The sequence below is a fragment of the Schistocerca gregaria genome, chromosome 1 (genome assembly GCF_023897955.1).
Source record: "Schistocerca gregaria isolate iqSchGreg1 chromosome 1, iqSchGreg1.2, whole genome shotgun sequence".
NCBI lineage: Eukaryota > Metazoa > Arthropoda > Insecta > Orthoptera > Acrididae > Schistocerca > Schistocerca gregaria.
This window is the reverse complement of record NC_064920.1, coordinates 456,259,295-456,271,537: the sequence shown is the minus strand read 5'-3', so window position 1 is coordinate 456,271,537 and position 12,243 is coordinate 456,259,295. Positions and strand designations below refer to the sequence as shown.

General features: G+C 40.5%; 1 protein-coding gene across 2 annotated transcripts in view; it reads left to right on the top strand.

Annotated features, from left to right (window-relative positions):
* Positions 1–12,243, top strand: part of LOC126352307 (ubiquitin carboxyl-terminal hydrolase 34) — a 538,206-nt gene that overhangs the window by 8,411 nt on the left and 517,552 nt on the right. For both annotated transcript variants that reach the window (XR_007565188.1, XM_050002677.1), the window contains exon 4: positions 7,243–7,407. Coding sequence is in view for 1 of the 2 variants with exons in the window: in XM_050002677.1 (XP_049858634.1) it covers positions 7,243–7,407 (165 nt within the window). In the remaining variant the exon portion in view is untranslated. The remainder of the gene's footprint in view (positions 1–7,242; positions 7,408–12,243) is intronic.

Sequence of the window (12,243 nt, the reverse complement as noted above, 5' to 3'; positions counted from 1 at the left end):
ACAAGCAAGCATGCCTCATACACATGACTGCCAACTCCAGCATCTCGGGCTGGAATGAAACTATCGTGTGGGATACAAGTAATAGTCTGGAGGGAGCGAGAAGAGGAAGGGATAGTAGTGTACGGGTGGGAAGATAGAGACGGAATGCTGCCCAGTGGAGCATGCAGGGTCTAGAATGCTATCAGGTGCAGCATCAGGAGGTTGTGTGGAAAAAGGAGCAAAAAAAGAAGAGGAGCAGGGAAAGATGAGTAGATGTGTTGGCAGAGGGTGGCAAATAAACAGAGTGGGAGATGAGAATGAAGAAGAGATGATAGGACAGAGGGGCGGGGATTGTTAAGTTGAGGGTGTGGGGACACAGTACATTACCATAGGTTGAGGCCGGGATAGTTACAGGAGCACAGAATGTGTTGTAAGGATAAGTCTCATCTGCGCATTTCAGAAAAGCTGGTGGGGGACAGAAGGGTCCATATATGCCCTGGAACGCTCCATTCATTCTGTGGTGTTTGTGTGGACCGCAGACCACGTCAGAATTCCAGGAAATGAGCTTGCCGCAGGCTGGCCAAACAGGCTACACGGAAACTGCTTCTGGAGATTGGCATCCCTGTTACTGACCTGCAATCATTATTACGCCATGAGGTTCTTCAGCTTTGGGAGACGGAATGGCATAATCTCAGCACACACAGCAAACTGCGTGCCCTTAAGGAGACTACGAATGTGTGAAATGCAGTAGTTTTTTCACCACCCAAATTTCCCTTCAAGAACTTCAGAAAAAGCTGTAGTTACCAATGTTGTGGAGCTCCCTGCCCGTCAAAAGATTCAGTCCAGTTCACTGTCCAGTGCTGCTACTTCCACAGCCATGGTTGTGGCCCCAAAGACTACCTCGGGCAAAAAATCAAAGGTGAAGTGTCCACTGCTGACGGAGGTGGGAAGTAAACAGTTCTACAATGTCAACGTCATCCTCTTGATGTGTCTCATGATTCTTTTGTAGCGCTAATGGACCTCAATTTTGGACTTTGGCAATCATCTCATCCCAAGACTGAGCCCCAGCTTCACTCCCCAGCAGAAAGATACGATAAAAGTCCTACCCCGTGATAGATGGCTCACATCCTCCAGAAGAATGTGTAATGGACTCAGGACACACATGGAGGAACTGAACCTCCTAGCACAAGAATGCACCCCATGCTTGTGTTTACAGGCAATGTGTTTTAAAGCATTTAATATCCCGTACTATGAGACTGTAAGTATTACCGGAAGGATGACCTGACTGGGGAGAGTCCAAGGGAGGTGTAGCTGTGTTTGTAAATAACGCCCATCACTCCTTTGCTCTTTCCCTGGTTACTGACCTGCAAGCAGTTGCAACTGAAATTCTTGCATGTCCAAGGATCACTGTTTGCTCACTGTATTTACCTCTGCAAGGTGCAATAGACTCTGAGGTTCTCCCAGATCTTATGGAACAGCTCCCCCAACCATTTATCCTACTGGGAGACTTCAGTGCCCATCATTCCTTGTGGAGCTCGACCTGTACTTGCCATCGGGCTCGGGTTATGGAGAGCCCATCGTTTCTCATGTGCTGTGAAACACAGATACTCCCAAAATAGTAATGTCACAAATTGAGTCCGCCTTATTTCTTTATCATCCCAAACTAGTTTCGGCAACAAATATCACCATCATCATTTTCATTTTTTTTTTTTTTATCTAAACCATTCATAAAATGGTATGGTTGTACAAACACAGTGAAACATAATTAAATTTTTACAAATCGTCTTTTGAAATATAGTTTTATACTAATACTTTTATACTACCTATACTATAGCATGTTTTAAGCTATTATTGGCGCTGTTTGTGACATATTTTGTGTGCTCTTTTTCTGTTACCATCTTTTTATACTTAGCGAACATCGTGTCACCTGCAGTCATGCGAGTGGCTGTTAGTAAACAAATACTCAAAGGTGAACTTCGTATGTCAGAGTATATCCTTGGGGTTGTGGTAGTGTTTGTGGAAACCAGTTATTTTGGTGTGTATTTAGCTGTTGCTTAACTATTCGTGTACTCACGCTCGTTGGATGGTGTGTGGCTGCTTTTTACACAGAAAAACAAAACTTTTGCACTTTGTTTCTGATCCATAATCTTAAGCCATCTTGCTGTTTGCGCGCGTCGCGAGAGGCATATTGCAAGTGGCAAGAAAGGCTATGAAAAACTGTAGCGCGCATTACGATGACTTCTGTTCATTATTTATGTCTCTGTGTGTGATGGGGAGGTGGCTCTTTTACGTGTGTGTGCTTTCTTATCTGTGTTCTTGGTCAGTTCTCTCAGAGCAGAAAAGTGTGTGTTGTTGCGGAGTGTTGTGTTTTAATTTATTACATTTTTCCCTTCGACTATAGCCTTTTGTATGTGGTAATTTTCTTCTATCTTTAGTTGTCGGTATAGACTGTTGCTGTTTCTCGGAATGCGTAGATTGTTTTCGATGTTAGTGGGGTTATGGTTTTTGTTCATTAGATGTTCTGCGAAAGTTGAATGTGTGCTGTCACACTTCTTAGAGCTCACATGTGCTCTGTGTACCTCGTTCGGAAATTTCTGCTTGTTTGTCCTATGTAGTGAGCCTGACAAGAGTTGCAAGTGAGTTGATATATTCCAGCGTTGCTGAATTTGTCTGAGGTTTTTCTGACTGGTCTTTGTCTTTTCTGAACTGTATTGTTTGTTCTGAATGTTATTGGGATCACTTGCTTTTTTAAAGATGTTTCCTATTCTATGTGATATTTTGTTATTGTATGTTAGTGTGTACCATCTCTCTCTTTTTTTATGATGTGGTGTGGTCTGCTGTCTGTGCTCCATTTTACCTTGTTGTTGAGTTTGTTTATGATGTCTGTTTTGTAGTCGTTGTCAACAGCAATTTGTTTGATTATGTTTAGTTCCTGGGTCTATATTCCTGGTTTAAGAGATGTTCTGTTTATCCTGTGGAGCATGTGTGTGAAACTGGCATATTTATGCACTGTTGGGTGGTTGGATGAGCTGTGGATAACAGTGCTTGTGGATGTGGCTTTCCTGTAGATGGTGAATTCATGTTGCTGGTTGTTTCTTGTGATTGTAAGATTCAAGAAATTTAGTTTCTTGTTGTCGTAATTTGCACTACAGTTTTTCATAGCCTTTCTCACCACTTGCGATACACCTCTCGCGAGATGCGCGAACAGCAAGATGGCGTAAGGTTATGGATCAGAAACAAAGTGCAAAACTTTTGTTTTTCTATGTAAAAAAATAGCCACACACCATCCAATGAACGTGAGTATACGAATAGCTAAGCAACAGCTAAATACACACCAAAATAACTGGTTTCCACAACCCCAAGGATATACTGCTGACATATGGAGTTCACCTTTGAGTATTTGTTTACTAACAGCCGCTCACATGGTTGCAGATGACATGATGTTCGCTAAGTATAAAAAGATGGTAACAGAAAATACATCACAAACAGTGCCAGTAATAGCTTAAAACATGCTGTAACATACAATAAATAAGGTAGTATAAAAGTATTAATATAAAACTATATTTCAAAAGACAATTTGTAAAAATGTAATTATGTTCTACTGTGTTTGTACAATCATACTATTTTCTGAATGTGTAAGATAAAAAATAAATAAAAAAAGAAGAAGAATAAACACTGATGATGGTGATATTTGTTGCCGAAACTAGTTTGGGATAATAAAGAAATAAACAAATAACATGGTGTTTGCATCAAGGTGGACTCAGTTTGTGATATTACTATTTTTCTACGCAAGCATGGACCAAATGGAAGAGTTCCAAGATAATATTATTGATACAGATACTGTACTCATTTCTGTGCTGCTACTGGGTCATTGTCAGCCATCGACCTCTCAGCCCTTGGGGACTCTGTTCAGTGGGAAGTCATGGCTACCTTCATTCCAGTGAGCACTTCCCACTTCTCATTCACCTATTAGATGGAGCATTATCTGAACAAAAGCCATGGAAATGGATGGTCAGCAGGGCTAACTGGAGGCCATTCAGCTATCTGGCTGTGTTTGAACTCTGCAATAATATCCAGGAGTTGGTGGACCACATCAGATGAGTGATCCATCTTGCCGCTGACTTATCCATCCCAAAGTCTTCCGGTAATGTTGGAAGGGGTCTGTACCTTTGTGGACCGATGAGTGCTGTTCAGCTATCCAGGACAAGTTTGCCGATGGTTTGAATGCTGCCCAGCAGTAGACAACCTCACAGCTTTTAGAGTTGTGAGAGTCAATGCTTGACCCGTAATTAAGGAGAATAAGAAAAAATCATGGCAAGCATTCCTGGACTCTTGTCAACCACTCCACTTGTTCTGCAAAAGTATGGGATGCCATCAGAGGATTTCCAATAAACACATATGTGTTTGCCAGTAGCAGCACTGCTGAAACGGGTGTTCCAAACAATGCCTGGAGACATCGCTCAGACGATGGAAGAAATTTTACAGTGAATACTGCCGTTGCCAGGCAGGATCTGGCATTTTGCTGCTACTGTGCAACTGCAGAGAGGGGAAAGCTGGACTTTAGATCCCACTATACTGAATCGTACAACTGCCCTTTCTCCATGTGGGAGCTGGAATCGGCACTGTCTGCAGCATGTGATACTGCTCTTGGTCACAACCAAATCTGTTACTGTATGCTTTGATATTTGCTAGCAGCATCAAAGGAAATCTTTCTCAAAATGTTTTAATCTTGTCTGGCAAGTAGACAACTTTCCCAATGTGCAACTCATGGAGAGGGGCAATTCTGATACCTCTCTCAGACAAGAAAAGGACCACACATGTCCCAGTAGTTACTGGAGTATTGTCTTCATGGGCTGTGTAGGAAAGGCCTTGGAGCAAATAGTTAACTGTCGCCTTACCCGGTTTATAACGACCAGGCAACTCCTTAGCCACTTTCAGTGTGGATCCCGAAGATTTTGGTTCGCTGTCGACAGCCTGACCTTACTAGAGGCGGCCATTCAGCAGGCTTTTCTAAATAAACATCACTGTCTCATTATATTCTTTGATATCAGTAAGGCATATAACCCTACTTGGAGACACAGTATTCTTGTGCAACTCCGTCAATGGGGCCACTTCCCCATCTTCATATAGTCCTTTGTAAGCACTTTTTTAGGTCTGGAATTGGTGACATGCTGTCAGATTGTTTTGAGCAGGAGAATGGTGTTCCTCAGGGCTATGTTTTAAGTGTTACCCTGTTTGCCATAGTGATAAACGGTATCACATCTATGGTATGGAGTCCTGTTTAGTGGTCTTCATTTGTGGATGGTTTTGCTGTTGTCTATTCCTCCTCTAGTGTTGCAGCAGTGACCCATCAGTGTGTGTGTGTGTGTGTGTGTGTGTGTGTGTGTGTGTGTGTGTGTGTGTGTGTGTGCACGCGTGCGCCCATGCGTGTGTGTTTTTATTTTAATCATTCTCGTTGTAGTTTTAATTTCCCTGACTAGTGTGTGAGGGATACCATTTGATACTGTAAAGACTCAGTGAGGTTCCTAGGTCTCATTTCAGGCTCCAAACTGGTTACCACACAAGAGAGCCCTCAAAGCCAGAACCCAGAAGGCACTGAATTTTATGAAGTGCCTTAGTCATAGGTCTTTGGGAGCAGAAGGGCACATCTGCTCCAGTTTGATAGGGCTTTTGTGCATTCATGGTTAGACTATGGATATATGGTTAATGGGTCAGCGAGATCTTCTTAAATGAAGATTAGTGACCATGAGGAAATTAGGCTGTCCACAGGTGCTTATTGGACCAGCCCGATACCCAGCCTCTGTGCCAAGCGTGGGGAACCACCACTTTTCACCCAGTGCCAACTCCTCATGGCGCGTCAGGCGTGTTAAGTTCTTCGCAACTCTGAATTCACCTGTATACCATACTGTTGTTTGTTCGCCTGTGGAACACCTTTTCTCCCATCATCCATGAGCAACAATGCCCAACAATCAGTCTTTCCTTCTCATCCTGTCTGGCAAGTCTCTCCAGATCTGGGGTTCTGCGTGACTTTTGTGAACTGTACCCCTTTGCCTAAAACTCTCCAACCCTTTTCCTTCCCCTTCAACTCTTCTGCCAGAGGAAGGGGCCACTGGCTCTGAAAGCTTGTAATAGTTAAACATTTTGTGTGTGTGTTGCCCTGCCACCACATGGTGAGTAGATTTTTTACCTAACCATTTACATTGTAACAAAACTACAGTGAATATATCTGGTGTTGAAAGAGAAAAATAACAACTGTTGTTTCCAAGTTACCTAAGACCTCCCATCTCAGTGCACAGTTTTGTACCTTTTAGCATTTTGTTTCCAGCAAACAACCACTAAACATTAGCAGCACTCGAAATTTTTATTTTTATCTTTGCAAGTTGTGCTGGTCGTGATGTCTGGCATGAATTATTTTGCTTAGGCAGTCATCCAGTTGCATTGAAGATACAATCTGAAACCTCCCATTGAGTCCCATTTTTCCCAAATTCTGAATGTTCCACAAAAAATTGGTAATAGTAACTGATGCCTCTCTCTTCCCCATCTTCCTCTGTAATACTGCAGGTCATTTCTTCCTGAGTAATATGCCTGTTTTATGGATGAGTTCGTCTTGCAGCTCTAACAGTCAGTGGTTTAACTTCTCTGAACACATCACAACGACTTTCACCTGATTTAGCATTGTGTGAGATAAAATCATTCTACAAATTGTTAATGTTTTCATTGCCTTTGGACTCTTTCTCAAAAACCCACTACAAATGTTCTAAATATTCAATTACTTCCCTGCCTAACAACTTACAAGCAATTTTAATACCTGTACCATAACTTTAGATATAGTTAGAAGCAGTAGTCAGTTCTGACATTTCAGGATACATTTCAGCATCATGTCACTTTGATGTGAGGCACAACTGTGCATTTGCTGTGCTCTCAGATAAAATAGGTCCTTAAAGAAACATTAAGTGGCCAAATTGACTACTGCCACATTTCTAGATAATAGATGAACGATATAAGCAATGAATAGAGATGCAGGTCTGAAATTTCTACATTTCGATCTGTTTCTGCTGAAAGAAATAAATATTACAAAATTTTAAAATTCTAGGTTGTTGAAACTTGAGAGAGCATAATTTTTTATGTTGGTATTTCTCTAATGTCTAACTGCAGTATTGCTGCGAACATCTGTGCCATTTGTCTTTAAGATAAGCTGACTTTTCATTTTTGATTGTTGTCTTGTGAAGTGGGATTTGCTTCAATTTTTGTTCTCTCTTGCAGGTATTCCTCTTAAATTTCCCTTTATATGCTGCTTTCAAACAGAGTTCAGCTGGTAAACTGGAAGAAGTTTCTGCAGCAGAAGCTGCAGCACTAAATGTATTTTGTGATCTCCATGATCCTGAAATTCCATCATTCCTTCTTCGTAATGTCTGCCTGTTTTGCAAGGTATGTACATTTTTCTCTCTCTTGTGTTCTTTTATTGTGTGTATTTTATAAAATTGCATTGTTTTAAGATGGCATGTTCTGTTATTGTGTTCACTGTATAAAATTGCATTGTTTTAAGATGGTAATAAGTACAAATTACAGGTGCCAACCTTGTAACTTCTGTCGCTTTTTTCATGTAATAAAGTAAGATTTTCAATTTGCTCTTCTAAATGTTATTGGCATGTGGAACATTCAAGGAGCGTCATCCAGAAAGGCTTTAACTGGGTTGGTAGTTAAACTTTTATGTTAAAAAAAGTAAAGAAGCCTATTCATAAAGTTGTCTAAATAACTCTGCCTGTATCACCTGAGCTGTTTTAAATTATTCCATGTTGTCTGGAACATGTTTTGCGTATTGCCATTTTCAGACCAGAGCTTAGATATTCTGAAATAAAGCTCAGTTTCTCGCTGAAGTGAGGTATCAACTATTCTCGCTCAAATCGACTAAGATGAAGTTGTTCAGTGGCTTTCAGTGCATTCGAAAAAATAATATCACCAACAGAGAGGATAGAAGAACTAATTATATGGCCTGCAAAATTAGTGTTAAAATTTGAAAGAACTTTGAGTCCCAAGAAATTTATTGTTAGGTTAAGGTCGAGACAGAGGTTTATATAGAGAAACTCAGTGTAGAAAATTTAATTATATGTCACACATTTATAAACCACAATATAGGGAAACTTTGTCACAGTCTTGTTGAAGTTACTCAGAAATAGGCTGTGAAATTACAGACTTCATTGAACTGATGTCACTGTTAACTTCACTGCTGACATTTGTCCAGTATTTTTGCTACTCTTGCTAAGTATGTTGTCCTGGCTACCATGCTTGGCATTGGCCATCCAGCACTTCTTGAGTGTTGTGATGATAGAATCTGGTGATATTGTGCCCTTGAAGGGAGAATCCACACACACACATAAGGCTGACTGGTAGTTTTTAATCTTGCTAGATGAAGAGACTCTGTGATCCCTTTCTGAAAACCGATCAGAGTAGTATTGTTGGAGATGAGTTTTTAAGTGGCTTGTTTACAACATCTAGCTCCTGCAGTTTGAAGTCATACCTCCAGACATGATGACTAACAAGGGAAGGTCCTGATGGCTAGTACTGACTTTTTAAAATCAGCAATACAGTTGTGGGGTTCAGTGGATCTGAAGAAATTGTGAAACTCTTTTTTGTCGATTACTTGCAAATGAGTGTCCACCAGGGCAAATGGGTGTAGGGTGTGACACCTGGGACCCTAACTTACACCACCATGTAGATGCTTTAAGAAAGTCGATCCTAGCCATGGGGTCACCTTGTAAGTTTGTCTCCAGTACAGCAACTTTATTCTTAACTTCTGGTGTGAGCTTACCTTGAATAGCATCCCACACTAGCATAGCTCGCTTATTGAATGGCAGGCTAGTACTACAATTACAAATAGTAATTAACCAGTCCACCACTAATTCTATGTTCATCTAGCGTTTCTTATAACTACTAATCACTGACCCTCAAGGAAATTTTCTTGGGCAACGTTTCACTCTTCAAGTTACCATGGGAGCGGCTTTCCTCCTCCTACAGTAATTGCTAACATCACAGCAACTTTTTTTTTAAACAGTAATGGCTTTTCCTTCAGTAGTCCATGTTGTATTGCTTCACATGTTGAGCATCTCATTGACATTGCTGAGCCAGTGTACAAGGTAAGAGTGCACTACTGCATTTGGATTATGTGCTTCTTTAAATTGACAAAGTTTGTCCGTAAAATCTTCTGGTTGTCCGTATTAGTGCAGTACAGGAAGCCTGCATATGCATGTAAACCTGTGACACCAGTTGATACTCCCAGATAATTCTATCTGTAGTATGTTTTAAGTTGTGACATTACTGCTCTGCCCCCTCTGTCACCCATAAAAGTCCTACAGACGAAACATACACCCTGTTCCTGTATTAGCAAAATAATTTAGTAAAAGATGACCTTGAGGTTGAATAATTGAGGGTAGACAAGACGTGTGAGTTATAAATTATTGAACCTAAAACAAAGGAAGTAGGTTACAGTACACTTATTCGCCCACTGCTTGAATACTGCTCACCGGTGTGTGATCCGTACCAGATAGGGTTGATAGAAGAGATAGAGAAGATCCAATGGAGAGCAGCGCACCTCGTTACAGGATCATTTAGTAATCGTGAAAGTACAGGATCATTTAGTAATCGCGAAAGCGTTACGGAGATGATAGATAAACTCCAGTGGAAGACTCTGCAAGAGAGACGCTCAGAAGGTCGGTACGGGCTTTTGTTGAAGTTTCGAGAACATACCCTCTGAGCAGTCAAGCAGTATACTGCTCCCTCCTACGTGTATCTCGCGAAGAGACCAGAAGGATAAAATCAGAGAGATTAGAGCCCACACAGAGGCATACTGACAATCTTTCTTTCCGTGAACAACACGAGACTGGAATAGAAGGGAGAACCGATAGAGGTACTCAAAGTACCCTCCGCCACACACTGTCAGGTGGCTTGTGGAGCATGGATGTAGATGTAAAACAAACATTAGTAATAAACATAGGCAGCACAGCAAATCTAACCATTAAGAACAAGTGGTACATGCAGGAAGGTCCAAACTCCTGCTGAATGGTGGTCCTACAACCAGTTTTATACATAAATAAAGTTAATTATTGAACTATGTCAACAGCCTGTGAATTATCTAGTGTGACATGAAAGATGACAGAATCTCCTCTAAGATCAAGCTGTGATGTGTACTCAGTATGTAAGTTCCTTCATCTGCATTCTTAGGTGCCCATAACCAAGACCTGATTAGCGATCCAAAGTGTCTCCGCGTAAACAAAATCACACCACTCTGCTGTACTCTCCAGTGATAGGAAACTCTCTGTCTCCTTCTAGATTGATGTCCCAAACTCTTCTCCTATTTTCTCCGTCTCGCCTACTCCCAATGGCACATCTTTCGCCGCCAGCATCCATCATCATCATCATTGTCATAATCGTGACACTTCAGCCAATGAGAGCTTGAGTATCTCCCCAACAACACTTTGTACAACATATTGATTTATATACAAATGAACATTCATTCCTTCACTGATGATTCTATAACTGAAATACATGTTCTAACTGATTATGTCATGATGTTTCTGCCAACATCAATTCTTATATTTTTAGTTACATAGCTCATTAAAACGGAAATATTTGTGCTTCAAATTATATTCAGCATTCAACATGGGATTGATTAATCACTTCACTAATAATTGCATACTGTCTCACTTTATCAGTGTAAATGTGGAGAATGGTCTGGTTCGACACCCTTAGACATGTAAACATAATATTATAGAATATTTAACACTGTTGTTTTTCTCAGTGATGGCTGCTATCCAATGCCATTACTGAACATATGATTTATTTTGTATCGTTGAATTATTTATCACTCAGTAATTGGAAACACTGGTGTTGGGATGAGGGGTATGATTATAAATATATGTTTATGATTCGAGGTAGTAACTTCGTATATGATTTATTGTATTTTATTGATTGACTTAATGCTCTTGCATTTTCTGTACCAGTCTTCCTGGCCTCATTTCATGTTATTAAAGTGTGTGTAATATCTGTTATCAGCCAGCTGTTTATGCTACTTAGGGTACAACTGCACAGTCCATTGTAGTTGACCTGCAACTGTCTGTAAATGCCCTGACAGTAAAACCCAGTTGCTTACTTGCAGATATGTCATTGTGCATAGGTCTTCTCTATATCTGCTGAGTGGAAACCATTTCCAGCATTGTAGATTTCTGTTCATATTTACTCAGACCCAAAACCTACTTTAACTCTTCATTATGTTCCACTGTAGTCTCTGAATTCTCCCAAGACTTGTTAAGTCATGCTTTTCTGTTGTAAACACATCCTGGTTGCCCTGCTGAGCTTAAGCTATACCTCAACCACTCATAAGATGTTAACTATTTGTTATGTTCAGCTGCTGCCAGTGTTTTCTCCCTAGACCCATTATGTTATAGTGTCTTTGCAATTTTCAAGGTGTGTCACTAGATCATTTGTTAAGAGATAAGTATCTCATATTTCCTTTTATCTTGTACGCAAGAAATAACCCTGTCATCAAGTTCTGGATATTTCCCAGCTTTTGGTTTTCTTCAAGATTCCCTGATGAAAAAGCAGTTTACAACTTTTTCTCAAATGGAAATAAACAATCCGCATTAGATTCAGTCATACCATACTTTGTGCAAGTTGCTGTGTTATATGTACTCCTTGTGTAATGAATAATAGCAAACTAGGAATTTTCATCATAAACGTGCTGAATTACAAAGTAATCATTCGTTGGTGAAGACTGATGTTTATGCTTTAGTTACAGAAAAACTGTGCCTGTCCTGTCGGGGCACTATAATAGTTACTACATTGTTAATAAAATAGAAAGAAACTTCCACATGGGAAAAATATATTAAAAACAAAGATTCCAAGACTTACCAAGCGGGAAAGCGCCGGCAGACAGGCACATGAACAAAACACACAAACACACACAGAATTACTAGCTTTCGCAACCGATGGTTGCTTCTTCAGGAAGGAGAGGGGAAAGACGAAAGGATGTGGGTTTTAAGGGAGAGGGTAAGGAGTCATTCCAGTCCCGGGAGCGGAAAGACTTCCCTTAGGGGAAAAAATGGACAGGTGTACACTCGCGCACACACATTAATGATGATGTAAATAAAATAGAAAGAAACTTCCACATGGGAAAAATATATTAAAAACAAAGATTCCAAGACATCTCTGCCCTTACTCTTTGCCTTTAAATATGTCTGCTTGTGTCTGTGTATGTGCGGATGGATATGT